Genomic DNA, 15,328 nt, shown 5'->3' with positions numbered 1-15,328 from the left:
AAAAAAAAAAAAAAAGAAAAGAAAAGAAAAGAAGAAAAAGAAAAGGGAAATGGCATGTGAGAGTTCTCTTACAACATGCTGTCTGTGGCTTTGAGATGCAGGGGAACTTCTGTCAGAGCATCAGGTCTATGACAGCAGCCTAATGAGCCTGGGGCTGCTCAAACCAACAGACCAGACCCTTGACAACTTCTACTGATTTGCTTCCTATCTCATTCTTTCTCACTTTCCCTCCATTACAATCTGAGCCATGAGCAGAGGCAGGGGGATCTCTCAGAGTTAGAGAGCAGGTTGGTTTACAAAGTGAGTTCTAGGACAACCAGGCCTGTTACAAAGAGAAACTCTTGTCCCAAAAGCTAAAGAAAACAAGAACAATAATAACAAGACCTTTTTGGTATGGCAATGACAGCTATCCTTTCCCAGTTAAGAACCACACTGTCTTGTGATGAGAGGACAAGGTTATGTTCAGATGTGTCTCAAGCCACTGTAGTTGGCAAGCAGGGAGCTACGGAAATCTCTTCATTGAAGAGGCTACTGGAGGAGACTGGGCAAAGGTGACACACTTGGGAGGCAGAGGCAGGCAGATCTCTGTGAGTTCAAGGCTAGCCCGGTCTATAGAGTGAATGACCAGGACAGCCAAGGATATTCAAAGAAATCTTATCTCAAAAAACAAAAACAAACAAACAAAAACCCGAAACAAACAAAAACAAAAACAATGTTACTGAAGGGGCTGGAAGATGGCTTATCTCTTAAGGGCACTTGTTCTTTCAGAGGACCTGGGTTCAGTTCCCAGCACCCACATGTCACCAGACCTACAACTACTTGTAACTCTCAGCTCTAAGGGAATCTTGTTTTTCAAGGGTGCACATGCGCAACTGCACATGAGTAAATACACACACACACACACACCTTTTCACATAGATACTTAAGCATATACATAAGTAAAAATAAAAACTACTCTTAAAAAATGTTCTTGGACGGTTTGTCCAACGAGAGAGTATTCTGCCCATGGTATCACAGTATTCTTGTTCCTCCTGGCTTACTCAGACTCTGCTCACAATGCTTACCTGCAGCCCTAGATAGAGCCTGGTAGAAAAGCTGAGATTTGAGTCCAAGTCCTTGGTGGCTGCCTATCTAGAACACCTCGTGTGGCTGAGGTGCCACTCTGGCCACCAGATGGCACCCGAGAGTTCCTGTTCTCTGCCGCAGGACCAGTAGTAACAGGAATTGACTGCAGAGAGAAGTTGCCTTAAAAGAGGCCTGATGCTTAAAGAGACACCGCCACATAGCCTCGGGCTGGACCCTTAAATCTACAGAACAAGACTCTGCCATGGCAAGCACCACTGTCCAGGGTCAGTGGCTTCTTTGTCTTTGCCTTCCTAGGTTTTGATTTCATCTCCTTGAAGGCTCTAAGTCACTGCAACTGTTCCTGAGCCAAGGGGACTGGGCCAGCCGGGAGGGTGGCGTCAGAGCTCCTGGCAGAGCAGGGTTGGAGCTGAGATGCATCTGCAGAACTCAGGCTGAAAGAGTGGGAAGCACAGTCAGCTCCGGGGAAGTGAGGACCACAGGAGCACAGAGGGCTGGCCTGTGAGCTCCGACCTCTGCTGGACTTGATTCTGTTGCCTTGGAGTGAAGGACATTGGAGTCTTTGAATTTGATGTCTGGGTTATTGGGATTTGAGAATTCTTGTGTCTTCTTCAGGTGGCATCTTTTCAAATACTGATGGGGATTCAGAGGTAAGTGAATTGAGGGAGGGAGCTCTAGGCCCTGGGGTGGAGTCTTCTTATTGACCGCAGGAAAAGTCTCATGTTGACCCTTGGGTAGTGAGGGCTGAAAATTGTTAGTTGAGGGTCACTTTGGAAGGTCTCCTCCTCAAATTGCTTTTGATTAGTCTCATCTAAGCCAGCTGCTCTACCATGATACTGACTCTTTCCAGTGCTTGGCTGTGTGGATAGGGCCTGGGAAATGTGTGTGTGGTGTATCCCTGCTGTTGTCTGTCCTTGGGTATTGTCCTGGTAGTGATATGAGGAAAACATCAAGAGTGCGAATGTAGTTCCCTGTCTACACCTTGTCAGGAGTATAGACCTTTACCGTGACTCAAGCTGATAAAACATCCACAGAGAAATGGAAATGAGATGGAGCGGGGGCTTGATGGTAGTTTCTGTTGTCTGTAGATCTCACTGTCTTCTGGAAAAGCTAAGAGGGTGAGAAGGGGCAGGAAGGGAGTAAAGGACAGAGTCTTGGACCAAGCCGTATGTCTGACAGGCAACTCATGGGATGCCTGGCCTGCAGAATCTTCTATTTAAATTATTTTAAATTTACATTTATTCATTAATTATGAGAGAGAGAGAGAGAGAGAGAGAGAGAGAGAGAGAGAGAGAGAGAGAGAGAGAGAGAAAGAAAGAGGGAGAGAGAGGGAGCTCATGCAGGCATGAGTGCCACAGCATATATGTGGAGGTCAGGAGAGATTAGAGGACAACTTGTGGGGAGTCTGCTGCCTACCATGTGAGTCCCAAGAATAAAACTCATGATGTTCTCAGGCTCACAGTAGTGAGCACTGTGCCCATTGAGCCTCTCCAGAGACCAAGGAAAAGGAAATGAAATAGGGAGTGAATGCAGGTCACCTGCCAGGCATGGTGACACACATGTCTCTAATCCCAGCGTTTCTCTGTGAGTTCAAGACCAGCCAGGCCTACATAATGAGTTCTAGACCAGCCAGGGCTACATAGTGAGACCAACTCTATGTCAAAAGACAAACAAACAAAAAAAAACCCCAACCACACACATACAAGTACACGCTGGGAAATAAAAAGCCAGGCTACCCCAAGATCTCTGAGAAAGCCAAGTTTATAGTCTTTCAGGGCTAATAAGATACCTGTAGGTCATCTACCTGATCTGTCTGGGCTCCACCTTCTGCACCTGTGAAAACTAAAGTTGGAAAAGCCTGAGTCTGGCCTTAGGCAGGTAAGCAGAGGGTTAGGGACCTGGCCTAACACTGTCATTGGATTGCTTTCCAGCTGAGGGGTCATCTGACCTATTGTCATAGATGTAGTTTTCTGTGGGAAACAGTTCTCTTTTTGCTTACTTATTGGTAGCACCTGGGAGTCCTGGAATGACACTATCATCTTGCTTTTTCATGTAGCTACAATTTCTCCTTTCCTGGGTTTAACGCTTCTTTTATTTATTTGTTCCTTCCTAGGCCAGTATAGCGCTACACACATGGACTCTAGGTCCAGACTTGATTCATTTGCAAGTGTCACCATCTGCTGGCTGGCCAGTGGTTTAGCCTTCCTGTGCCTCCATTTCTTTATCTGTGAAATGGAGCTAACACGGCACCTATCTTGTGAGGGTTAGGCCAGAAGGAGCTTGTAAGGCATATAGAACAGCACCTGGCAGTTAGGCATCAATCACTGTTAACTATTATTAATTTTGGTGACTATGCATTTTTAAACATAGTTTTATTTTTATCTCATGAGTGTTTTGCCTGCCTGTAGATCTGTGCATTGTGTATGCGTCTAGTGCCTGCAGAGGCCAGAGGGTGTCAGATTCCCTGAAAACCGAAGTTGCAGATGGTTTGAGTTGGCATGTGGATGCTAGAAATCAAACTTGGGTCTTCTGGGAAAACACCATCTCTCCAGCCCGTTGCCTGTATGATATTAGTTTATTCTCATGTATGACATGCCCACTGCAGTTTCCTTGCCTCAGCTTTTTCTTTGGGGAGGGGGCAGGATTTGAAGTCCTGCCTCAGCCTTCAGAGTGGCCGGAATCACAGGTGTGCATACACAGCTACACCTGGCTTAACGTGCATTTTTTTAACGATTGTCAGCTGAGCTTTTGGCAAATACCTGGCGTGTGTGAGGTCACACTGCTGGAATTGCACTTTTGGAAGTTTACACACACTGATGCTTCTTGCTTGCCCCCAGCCACAGAGACACTTTGTTTAGTTTTGCTCGCAGTGACCACTGGTCAGAGACTTCTGGGTCCTTCCTGTGGTGCACAGCAAAGCTGTGTTGCTAACATGAGAAAGGAAGGAGAGTGAAGATATACAGCTAACATCACTGATGTTGCATCCTGGCCAAGTAGTTGGTAGACTTGAGAGCTGGTTGTTAAGAGAGGCAGTGAGTAGTACACTCCTGAGAAGAAAGGGGAGAGCTGCTGGCCTTCAGAATGAGGTTTATCTCTCTTCCACTGAGCCTCTCAACTTGAGGCTGTGTAACTAACCTTAAATCCTGCGGTGAGGGAGGAGCAGGTAGGTAACCATGGAGATGGGTGCGGATAAGCTGAGTGCACAGGTTAGGGATATGGAGAGTGTTGGCCCTTAGGACTGGACAGAGAATGGTTACTAGGGGCTTGGCAGAAGTGGTGTATCGAATGCTGATCAGTGCCTTGGAGCACTCTACCCATCAGTACATCCAGGCACTTAGCTGAATAGGGGCAGTGGGGAGAGTCTGTCACAAGGATACTACCTCCCTACTGCTCTGACAGATTGGGGCTGATAGCTGGGGTAGAGAGCACTTCAGGATAGTAGGCCTTGGGCAAAGGAGGAGGAGGAGGAGGAGAAGGAGAAGGAGGAGGAGGATGCGTTTTTAACTCTTTAGTTCCCGGAGGGTGTGAGTTAGGATCTTTTTCAGCCTTTCTCTGCCCTAAGTGTCCCTTAATCTAACTGGAGGCTTTTGTTAGTCTCAATTCACCCAGATGCTCCAAGGCCCACCCACTTACCTCTGTAAACAAGGTTAGAATCAATCTGTGTGATGAGATTCACGAAGTAATTACCCTTTCCCAAGACAGCACGTCAGAAGTGGTGTGTGATAAAACTTTTCCTGGGAGACACAGCACACATTACTCACCCAAGATGGAACTTAAAGAGCAAAGTATAGATACCATCAAAATCCAACTTGGTGATCCAATAGGTTTTATTGGGGTTTATTTACAGGAGCAGCAATGACAGCTGCATCATCAAGGCCCACCTCAGCAAGGGTGACTACTCAAAGCTGGGAAACTTGGAGTATGCACAGCTTGCAGGGAGCTCAAAAGGTGGGAGTGGCCTTTCCAAATGACTCTGCTCTAAACCTCTTCTTGCAGCTCAGTTGACTTCTGCTTCTTCCAGCTGGTCTGAGTCTTCTTTGCAGTTTATCTTCCTTCTGTCTGAGGGGAACTCTCAGCTCTTGTTGCTTACTCTGGCAAGGAGGGGCCTAGTTAATCTTGTCAGTTTCTGGGACTTCCTGAAACTGTTGTAAAGTTATTTACCTTCCTGCTTAAGGAGCGTCCCAGTCCCAGCGGGATGGAATGTTTCAGTCTTGGGGGAAACTGTTACATGACAGGTGGGCAGTTGGTTTGGAACTAAACTGTAAGGGCTTCCTAGCAGATGGTCTTGCATTCTTGGATCAGCAAAAATTTCCAGGGACCTTTCAGTGACTTGGATTCTCAGTCAGCTGACAGCATGCATAGGATCCCAGCCTACACTATGTGGTTGGATCACTGGGCTGTGCCTTAGTTTTCTCATCTGGAAAATTCACAAAACCTAGATGAGAGCTGTGCTTGGTAACACAGGCCTCTAGTCTTAGCTTTTGAAATCTCAAGGTTAGCCCCCATGACACACCTCCTCTAATAAGACCATAGTCTCTAATCCTTCCCAAACAATTCCACTGACCAAGGACCAAGTGTTCAAATATAGGAGCCTGTGGGGACCATACTCATTCAAACCACCACATTGTCTCAAAAGGTAAAAACAGAGCTGGAGATACAGCTTGGTGGCAGAGTGCATGAGTGTGGTCCTGGGTTCAATTCCTAGCACTGCGTAAAGAAAGTAGGGGGAGGGGAGATGGAGGATAAGAAAGGAAGGAAACAGAAGTAACAGTGATGTTCATCTAGAGATCATCCTCGTGGAGAAAAAAAAAAACCCAACTCTTAAGATCCAAGTCACAAACGCCAAGTATTCAGTGTCTGGTATTAGCACTATGACCTGCAAGATTGTGCGCTACACTGTGTTGTGGGGGGAACAGTCCTGAGCAAGATTGGACAGAATGTAAAATAAAGCAAACTATAAAAACTACATGGAGAGCAAGCAACTGCAACATTTTAGCTAGAAAAAAAAATGCTGAAAATAGCTTGCTCAAGCCTTTGTAGATAAAAATGTGAAATGTATGCAAATGTATGTGACTCACATAGAAACATATATCCATGGCCTCCTCAGAGTCAGCACCGGATGTGGAGATGTGGGGCTGTGGCCGGCAGGAAAATCCCTGTGGCGTATTGTGTGGTGTATTGTGGGAGGGGTCAGTGCTGCAGCCTTCTAGGGTTTGTAGCTGATAGCTGTACCCAGACATGTTTTCCCTTTCTCTTGGGCTCTATGCCTTCAGAAAGTGCTATTCAAGAATGAGGCACGCCCTTGTCCTTTCTCTGTCTGCTTCCTTGGAGAGAGAGCTTGTGTGCTCCCTCTCCCACCCGGAACTCTATTTCTGAATAGTCTCGCTGGAGATGCACAGCCCCCCTCCCTTGCCTTGCTCGAGGTGTTGGCTAGGCCCTCCCAATTTTATATGCCAGCCAGGGGCGGTAGGGAGGGTAACAGCTGAGCAGGAAGGGCCAGCAAGCCACAGAACCAGAAGCTTGAGTTAGGACTGCGGTCCTAAGAGCTAAAGGGGTACAGGAGGGCCTCTATCTGCTGCCCACCTGTAGGGGCTCCCACACACAAGAGCATCTACCCTTGAACCACCCAGAGGCTCTATCCTGTATATCAATGGTCTCTAGCTTTTCTTGAGCATCTATAGAGGCCAGAGGCCAGACAGCTGGGCAGTTTACAAGGCTGGGTATAAATTTCCTTATAGGCAAGGGTCTGGTTCTACCCAGCAAAACTGCCTGTGCTTGTTTGGGATAAGGAGGAGCCCCTGTGGATACTAAAAACACTACCCTCCTTAGAGGAAATGGGGAGCTTAACTCTTTGTAAACCTCTGTATGGCTGGAGCCCCCAAAGGGCTTAAGCTGTCTGAAGATGGGATGCGATGCGATGGGAAGTTATTAGAAATGCCACTATATATGAGAGGTCTAACCCAGGTCTCCTTTGGTGGGCTTGATGCCTCCTTCCCTGGGAATTCAGGAAACAGAATGCAGCCTCCGCTGTCCTGGACCACCCTGGCCTGACTCCTTTTAGTTCAGTTCTGTCTCCAAGTCACTTGACTCAAGGAGGATGGGAAAGTTGCCATGGGTGCCATGTCGTCACTCCCCCACCCCCAAGCCTTCAGTGCTGTAGAGGTCACTGTTTAGAATTTTGTTTCTTAAGACTGTTCTCTGAGGCATCTGACCCCCATCTTTCTTCAACTCCTGTGTGATTGTGCCCAGAGGCTAGGGATTGCCAGAGGGCTCCTGAAGGAATTGGGTAAAATCCAATTAGGGCTTCAGTACCCCAATGTGTCTCTCTGCCTTAAAGGGGCACAAGTGAGAGATAGGTCTTTCCTCTGATGCCAGGGCATGACCCTGACCCCAGTGGTCCCGCCTTACTTCAGCTGTCCACCCTTGGTGTGGTGTTAGGAACTGATGCACTGTAAGATCTAGGATAGATGGGGTCCTTTAAGGTTTGGTAGGAAAACAATCCCTGGGTGGCCCAGCCTTCCAGCGGGGCGCAGGACATTAACCCAATCCACGCTGTGCTGCCCATGCTTGTCTAGGGGTGGGGCCTAGCAACTGCACCAGCCTTGAAATCGAGCTTAGAGATCCTGGGGTGGCAGGTGATGTCACCCCTGCGGGTCCATAGGTTTCCCTAGTCTGCGGGTTGCCAGAATTTATGCTCAGCCCAACCAGGGGAGGAAGGGAGGAGGGGAGCCTCTGGCCCTGCGCCGCCTCCCGGAGACCCCGCGGGAGCTCTGTGCGCGGGCTGGAGGCCGTCGGTGGGGCTGCGGGCTGCTCTCACACCCCACCGGCCCGCTGCGGCTGGGGGTGGGCGCGCGGAGCCTTGCGCGGATTGGCTGCCGCCTCCGCCCCCCGCCCCGGGCGCCGCGCAGCCCCGGGGAAGTTGCTAGTTGGCGCGCGGACTGCGGGGCCGCGGCTCCCAGATCCGCAGCGGGTTCTCCGAGGCTGCCACAGCCCTGCGCTAAGCTCTCGGGGGCGCTCCCCTGTCCTCACCTTGGCAGTTGCGGCTTGCTCCTCCCTACTACCTGTTTCCCTGGCTCTCCCGCCTCCACCCTGAGCTCCGCAACTTCGACCCCCGAGTCTGGCCGCCCCTCCCGGCACCCCGCCTGCCGGCGCCCTCCCTCCTTTGTTGTGCGATGAGGGTCGGGTTTCCCATCTGACCGAGGAGCCTCTGCCGCGCGGAGCCGCGGGCATGGAGCCGCTTAGCCACCGGGGCCTGCCGCGCCTCTCTTGGATCGACACCCTCTACAGCAGTACGTGTACCCTTGGGTCGCTGGGCGGGGGGCGGGGGTTGTAAGAGGGACATCCTGCACCCTCCGAGGAGCCCTGTTGCCCTCAGGGTCCCAGGTGCACCCGGGCACCGGCGAGTTTTAGCGGCCATGGTCCGCCAGGTGTGCAGCCAGCCAGGAGGAGGAGGAGCGGTATGGAGTCCTCAAAGCAGATTTAAGGGGATTGGAGGGGGGCTTGAACAGACCGGGGATGGGGGAATTGTGTCACCCCTCCCACCTGTTGTGTAACCCAGCACTCTAGCGCTCCGCGAGTGGGAGACGTCCTTTTTAGGGCTCTACCTTGGCCTTCAGAATTGGCAGCTTTTCTCCTCACACTGAAGCATGAAGGCCATTTTGGGGAAGTCTTTGGCTCTTTCTAGTTTACGACCTCAGGGGCATTCAGGTGTGTGATTCGGGTTGATAATGGGATCAGGTTGGAAGAGAGACTGTAGGTACAGATCTCTGTGGAGGCCATTTGGATGAAAGAGCCAACCTCCTAGCCACCCCCATTCTCATCACTACCACCACCACCCCCAAGAAAAGCAAATGAAGAGTGGAAAAAAAAACCCTCCGGTACTCCACCCCCTCGCTCCCAAATCAGCCATGATCATGTGATTGCTCTTGTACTGCCTGGGGGATGTGTAGTTGATCACTGGGACTTACTCAGATGGGAACCATTCCCACCCACCCTCATCCATGCCTTAGGTGGCACTGCCCATGTCGCCCTCCCCGCCCTGTCTTTAATTCATTGGCATTCTGCGGTGTAGGGAGATGGTCCTCATGGCCTCCAAGAAAGGCCATGGATGTGCTTTTACCTATGGAAATGCTGGGAACCCTCCCACTCTCTTTTAGCACACCCTAACCCTGAGGCAGGTACAGCTAGGTGGTGACTCTCAACATTAGATGCATGAAACAAGGACATTTTGAAGGGTCAACCTGGCTTGAGTTCCTTATTAACAGTCACTTTCCAGGGCTGAGAGGTGACAATGTCTTGAGCCTGCAGGTCTTGCCTTGGAGTCTCTGCATTACCCAACACCTAGGCTCTGCCCTCTGCATCCCTTTGGGTCCTGCCTCTGCCCCTTTGGGCCTGTACTTCTCATATCTTCTATCCAGCCTCTTTTCCTAGTTTCCTTCCCCTCCTCCTCCCAGGAGCTATCCTTGTGATGGTTCATTCTGCTTTGGGTTTTCAACATCAAAGAGGCAAATCTGGTTCCCCTGGGTGTCCATCCTGGCCAAACCCAGCCAGTCCATCTGCTCTTTTCCAAGTAGAGGCCAGTGTCGTTGGGTGAAGGTCAGGACTCACAGCTGTGGTGTGTGTGTGTGTGTACATGTGTGTGTGTGCAAATGGGGACACACATCTGTTAAGAGGCCTGATGCAGATCAGCTCCTCACTCAAAGGACGGATTAGTGACCTCTGCTTAGCTGTGCTCTTGCGAATCACAGTCATAACAATGCCTCATATTCATCTGCAGTTTGTGCTCTTGGATATTTCTGGCTCTCTGCAAAACCCATCCCCGCTTTCCTTATTTCCCAAAGCATAGAACCCTATGGAAAGCAATCTGTGGCTTTCTCTATATTACTAAAGATAATTCTATAACTTGATCATCCAAGTCCCCAGCCTGGAGTTGAGAAGCAAAAGCGCCTTGAGAATTCCTGACTAGAGGAGAGTCAGAGAAGGGAATTAGGCCACGGGCCTCTTTGGGGGTGCTCTATAAACCGGTCCTCACTTTGACAGCTTGGCATCTGAGCTGTCTAACCGATTGTAAGGCCCTGTGGCAGCTGGAGTTTGAGGTGATGGGCAGGGGCACTCACTTTGTACAGTGTACAGAGTCCCTGCCTTGCTTCTGGAATGGCTTACTTGGGAGTCTGTAACAGAAGGCTTCCTGGGGAGGTTTTATGCAGTCATAGTTGGGCTGTTAGCCATCAAGTTTTCTTTTTGACAAGAACTTAAGTTAAACAAATACCCAGGCTGTCATTTGCCTGGCAGCATGGTTCTGTGGTTCCCAGGGGCAGTTCCTCTGCCTTTGTGGGAACCTTTTGCTTACCAAGCTCACAGGTCCCTACAAGTGCTAGATCCAGGAATTGTAAGTGGGGTATGCATGGCAGCCAATGTGACTCCCTAGAGATGTGAAGTGATTCAGTTATAGAGGCTCAGTATGAGTGACATTTCTGTAAGAGTACTCATAGCCTTTCCAGGTTGTTGAGAGTATGCCAGGTACTGTTCTAGGTACTATGCTAGGTACTGTGCCAGGTACTTTCCACCTCTTATCTCCAAACTTCACAACTCTTGACAGATCAGGAAAGGGAGGTTGGGTAAACTTAAGTAATTTAGTCAAAAACCACATAGCTGATAAAGGTTGGGGGAATTCAGATCACACTCTGGCCCATGAGGAGGACTTGAGTGTCTCCCAGTATGTCTGAGCTTCCTCAAGGCCCTGTCCTGGCATGCATCAGACAGTACCTGTCTATTCAGAACTCTCCTCAGTTGTTGCCCTGAAGTGATCCAGCAGGGTAAGCGGTTTTGATAACTTTGACACCATATCGTTCTGTGTCTCTGTAGGACCTTGGGCCTCGTTTTGTAGTCCATGCCTGATTGGCTGAGGCTCCCTCTAAACCTTGTGGCTCTCTACTTCTGTCCGGCTAACCACCCGCCTTCCTCTTGGCTTCTTGTCATGGGAGTTCTTGGTGTCTTCTTTCTGGTGTCTGCAGCTGTGCCAGGGTATGTGCTGATGGCGAGTATGTTGATGGTCGTCACACACTCCTTGATCTGGAACTGATTGCGGCAGGGTTCTTGGCTCTCATAGCCTGAAGCAGCAGCTGAAGGTGCAGCCACCTCAGCTCCTGCCTCTTTACCTCTCATTGTCCGTGTGGATATAATAATGGATATAAAGGCTGGGTGGTGGTGGCGCATGCCTTTAATCCCAGCACTTGGGAGGCAGAGGCAGGCTGATTTCTGAGTTCGAGGCCAGCCTGGTCTACAGAGTGAGTTCCAGGACAGCCAGGACTACACAGAGAAACCCTGTCTCAAAGCAAAACAAAACAAAACAAAAATAATAATAATGGATATAAAGGTTCTTCGCAACGCTTTGTCTGGACTCTTCCCTAATGGCCGGTATGAGTGTCTCTGTGGCTTGTTTTCTTTCTTGTAATTCCTCTATGTCTTTTCACCCGTCATCCTTTCTGCTAAACACGTCTACCCTCTCTGCTGTACCATGGAGGGAGTCTGGACTAAATTAAGTTCTGTGAAGTCACACAAACACAAGGACACTCTGAAACTCTGCCTGTCCCTCCCAAGTAGAGACAGCCCTCCGAGCAGGTCTGGGCTAAGACACATATGTGCACCAGGCAGGCTAATCATTTAGCTCCTCTTCAGATGGGAAATCTTCAAGTATGTGCTCTAGGTTGATTTAAAAGGCACAGGGGTACATTTCAGGTCTCCTCCTTTGCCATTTTGACCTCCTTTATCTGAAGCAATACAGTACAGATCTCAAACATACCTACCCTACTGAGCCAATCAAAACCCTGTGCTTTCCTGGGCTCTTTCGAAGGCAGAGTATGACCATCTGTAGTTACAAGGCCTCCACCTTATGAAATCAATGTCTGTTACTCCAGTAGCATTCAAAGACTATCTGTTGTGAGCAACTCATTTCCAGATCACCCTGAGCCTGTCTCAGTGTCTCATCCTACTCCCGTGTTCGCTGCAGAGCAGCTCCCTCAGCCAGGTGCCATCAGACTGAGCCTTATATCCCAGCCAACACTTGCAGATGGGTGCTCTCTTCTGCTGAATACTAATTCATTCTTTCTCATCAGCACCAGTCCATAATTGTCATGGCACTTGGAGTCTCAGAGGTAGGACTGACAGAATAATTAGGTCATCTGTTCAATACAACTTTCTTTGTTATGACCATTGCTGCTATTATTTGGAAAAGGGAAGGGATGATAGGAACATTTGTGGAGAGTTGTCTAGAAGATACATCTTGGGGTTGATTAGATAGTGGGGGAGACATTGAGAAAATCCATTCTGCCTTTGTCCTGGGGACAAGGCGGGCTGCTCTGGCTGCTCTCTGAGGTATGGTATGTAACTTGACATGATTCTATACCCTTCTTGTGCCCACTCTACTGTAAAGTAGTATCTCTTAGGGGTGTCATGTGGATCAGTTCATTAATGTCTATCTTTGAGGATAAGGTATGCCATTGAACTGCCTGGCTTGTCACAGTCTCATGATTGAATAGGTTCTGTGAGAGCCTTACATCTGATGAGCTCACTGACAACAACAGAGTACTGTTCAAACGTTCTGACAGATATACCACAGCTTTTTAGGGAGTACCTAGCTAGTAGCTCATGAATAAACCCTCAGTAGTTTTTGGTGGTGTGAGGCTAAGAGGGAGAAAATATTTTTCCCCCGTGTTTTTCTTTTTTCTTCTCTTTTCTTTCCTCCTTTCTTTCTTCCTTTCTTTCTATCTTTTTTTGAGGGGGAGCTCCTTTAACTCCTGACTCTACCAGAAATCCCAGAAACACATTTTCTGGCCCATTCATGAGTTTCCTGACATGTGTATTTGGTAATTGTAGTAGTGTGTAGTGAATTTTGAGACCCCCCAGGGGAGTCCTCTGCTTTGCCAGGGCCTGTGATTGGAAGGCTCCTCTGCTGTGTTTGTGTTGCAGCTGTTTGACTCAGCTTGAGTCTTTTGGGGGAAATCTGGAGCTAGGCTTCAAATGACTCCAGAATAACCGATTTCCTTCACCTCAGGTGAGGTTTCGGCTATGGTGGGCTAAGATGGTTTATGGGGATATGGCCCACTCTGTTTTTTCAGGGACTTAGCACTTTTCTCTGAGGGTTGTCTGGATCTCTGAGAGAAGCAGGCAAGCCTGTCTGTCCCCAGGGCTATCAAAAGGAATACAAAGTCTCACCTGTCTGAGGCTGGCCTTGAACTCTTAACCCTCCTCCCCCCAACACTTGGGATTACAGGCTTTATACAGTGCTGGAGATCTAAACCTGGGTCTCATGAATACTGTACAGGGACTCTGCTAAATAAGCTGTATCTTGAGCCCCTTCTAGGTTGTTTGCTGTGTGACTTAGCCTGCTTCAACCTTGTATTTCTTAGGGTAAGATTTAATCAGTTGGAGCCTTGAGAACCCATGGTCAGTAGCAGGAGTCTTATGTTGGTTTTGAATCTTAGGCAAAACCTTCTTTAGATCCTGTAAGGAGTGAGGGAAAGAGAAACCAGGGCAATGAGCTGACTATATAATACCATTTGGAAGCTGATGACAGATGCTAGATCCTGCTCCTGTGACCTCCAAGGCATTTAGAAAGAGCCCTTTGAGATGGTACCCTTAATGGTCCTGCGACTTTTTGTGGATGGAGCAACCAGTTGTCTGGTCCCTAGATTCAGATCTGATCTAGTCTCCCTCAGTTTCCTACCTCTGTGCTTAATTGCTATCTTCTCTTCTTACTCCTTCACCACACACCAGAACAAGAGGTGAGTCTGGCTTTATGGGCTGTTTAGAAAATGTCAAAGTTACCTGGCCTTTGGAGATCAGCTGGAGTGAGTTCTGTAGTGACCAGGTTGGTCAAGTCCAATCCCCTCTTCCTGTCTTTTCCCTCACTCACAGGCCTTTATGCCCTTTTAGACCACATGATGAGTCGATTTGCCTAAAGTAAGCAAGGTCTGCAGAAGGGGCTGGGTACCTAGGGGAGCCTAGGGTTGATGAGGGACTTGTGGGTTTGCTTGGGGAGTCTGGGGAAGGATGCAGCTGTAATTATCTTCATGGGATTGAAAGGCTGATCCTGTTAGTGTGCTGGGCTAACCTCTTCCTCCTGGGTATTGCCTCCCAGGCAGCAGTAAGAGTTTAATGGATCAAGATTACACAGCATAAAGATGCTGTGTAATTAAGCTTAGTTGCCTCCCTGACTGGGGGGGGCATCAGCATACAGCACCAATTGATTTCTTCCTTTGTGGTTACCTTGGATATTGTTGGCTATCCTGAGCATTTTTCTTGTCTGTCTCTCTGTTTCCGTGTCTCTTTCTGTGTCTTTCTCTCTGTGTGTCTCTCTCTCATTGGTCTCTCCCTTGAGGGCATAATTTTAAGAAAAAAAGACCCCTTTATGAAGTTTGATGTTAGGGTGGCAGTGCATTCTGTGATGGCACCTAGTGGAGGTCTCTTTAGGGAAACAAAGAATTCTGAAGAGAAACCTTGTCCTTGGGTCCCCAAATTACATCTTCCAGTAAAAATAATCTGTGAGTCTTACTGGACTCGGGGAAATTAGGTTTTTCCATTTGAGAAAAATCTGTCTTTCAATTTTTAAAAACTATGCTTGCATATGGAGGTTAAAGGTCAATTTTATGGATCCAGTTCTCTCCACATTTCGTATGGATTCTGGGGATTTGACTCTGGCTGGCCAGCTTGTCCAGCAAGTGCTTTTACCTAAGGAACCATCTTGTTAGCCTTCTGTTTTCTTTAGAAAGATTGGAAGTAGGGGCTGGTGATGTAGCTCAGTGGGTAAAGTGCTTGCCTAGGCTTCACAAAGGCTCAGGATAAAGCCAAAGCACCCTGTAAAACTTGAGTGTGGTGACACCCTGGAGGACTGCAAGTTCAAGGTTAGCTGTATAGGGAGCTTGGGGTACATGAAACCTTACCTCAGAGATGGATGCCTGTAAACCCAGCCGCTGAAGACTAAAGCATGGTTTTGAGGCCAGCCTGGGCTACATAGTGAGTTCCAGGATAGCCTGGACTAGTGAGTGAAATCCAAAAAAAAAAAGTAAAGAAAATGTATAATTTAATTAGCCCTACTATATGCCAGATACCCTAGATGTTTTTTGTGGATTATCTCTAAAACCCCCAGACAGGTACTTGTTTATCATTTCCTGATAGAGATGAGAACATGGAGGATCTGAGAGATTCAGCTTGCACTTGACCAGATCTCAGTGCTCTGACTCCAACG

The 15,328-nt window shown here is 48.5% G+C and overlaps 1 protein-coding gene across 3 annotated transcripts in view; it reads left to right on the top strand.

Moving 5' to 3' along the window:
* Abr (ABR activator of RhoGEF and GTPase) overlaps positions 1 to 15,328 on the top strand; it is a 203,665-nt gene that overhangs the window by 48,174 nt on the left and 140,163 nt on the right. Inside the window, exon 1 of one of the 3 annotated variants that reach the window (XM_031354146.1) lies at positions 1,507 to 1,733. The exons of 1 other annotated variant lie outside the window; for it this stretch is intronic. Coding sequence is in view for 1 of the 2 variants with exons in the window: in XM_031354144.1 (XP_031210004.1) it covers positions 8,312 to 8,372 (61 nt within the window). In the remaining variant the exon portion in view is untranslated. Of the gene's footprint in view, positions 1 to 1,506; positions 1,734 to 8,005; positions 8,373 to 15,328 lie in introns of those variants that run through there. One more of the 3 variants, XM_031354144.1, reaches the window with a different exon arrangement.

Source organism: Mastomys coucha, unplaced genomic scaffold, assembly GCF_008632895.1.
Source record: "Mastomys coucha isolate ucsf_1 unplaced genomic scaffold, UCSF_Mcou_1 pScaffold5, whole genome shotgun sequence".
NCBI classification, from domain to species: domain Eukaryota; kingdom Metazoa; phylum Chordata; class Mammalia; order Rodentia; family Muridae; genus Mastomys; species Mastomys coucha.
This window is presented reverse-complemented; position numbering and strand designations above follow the sequence as displayed.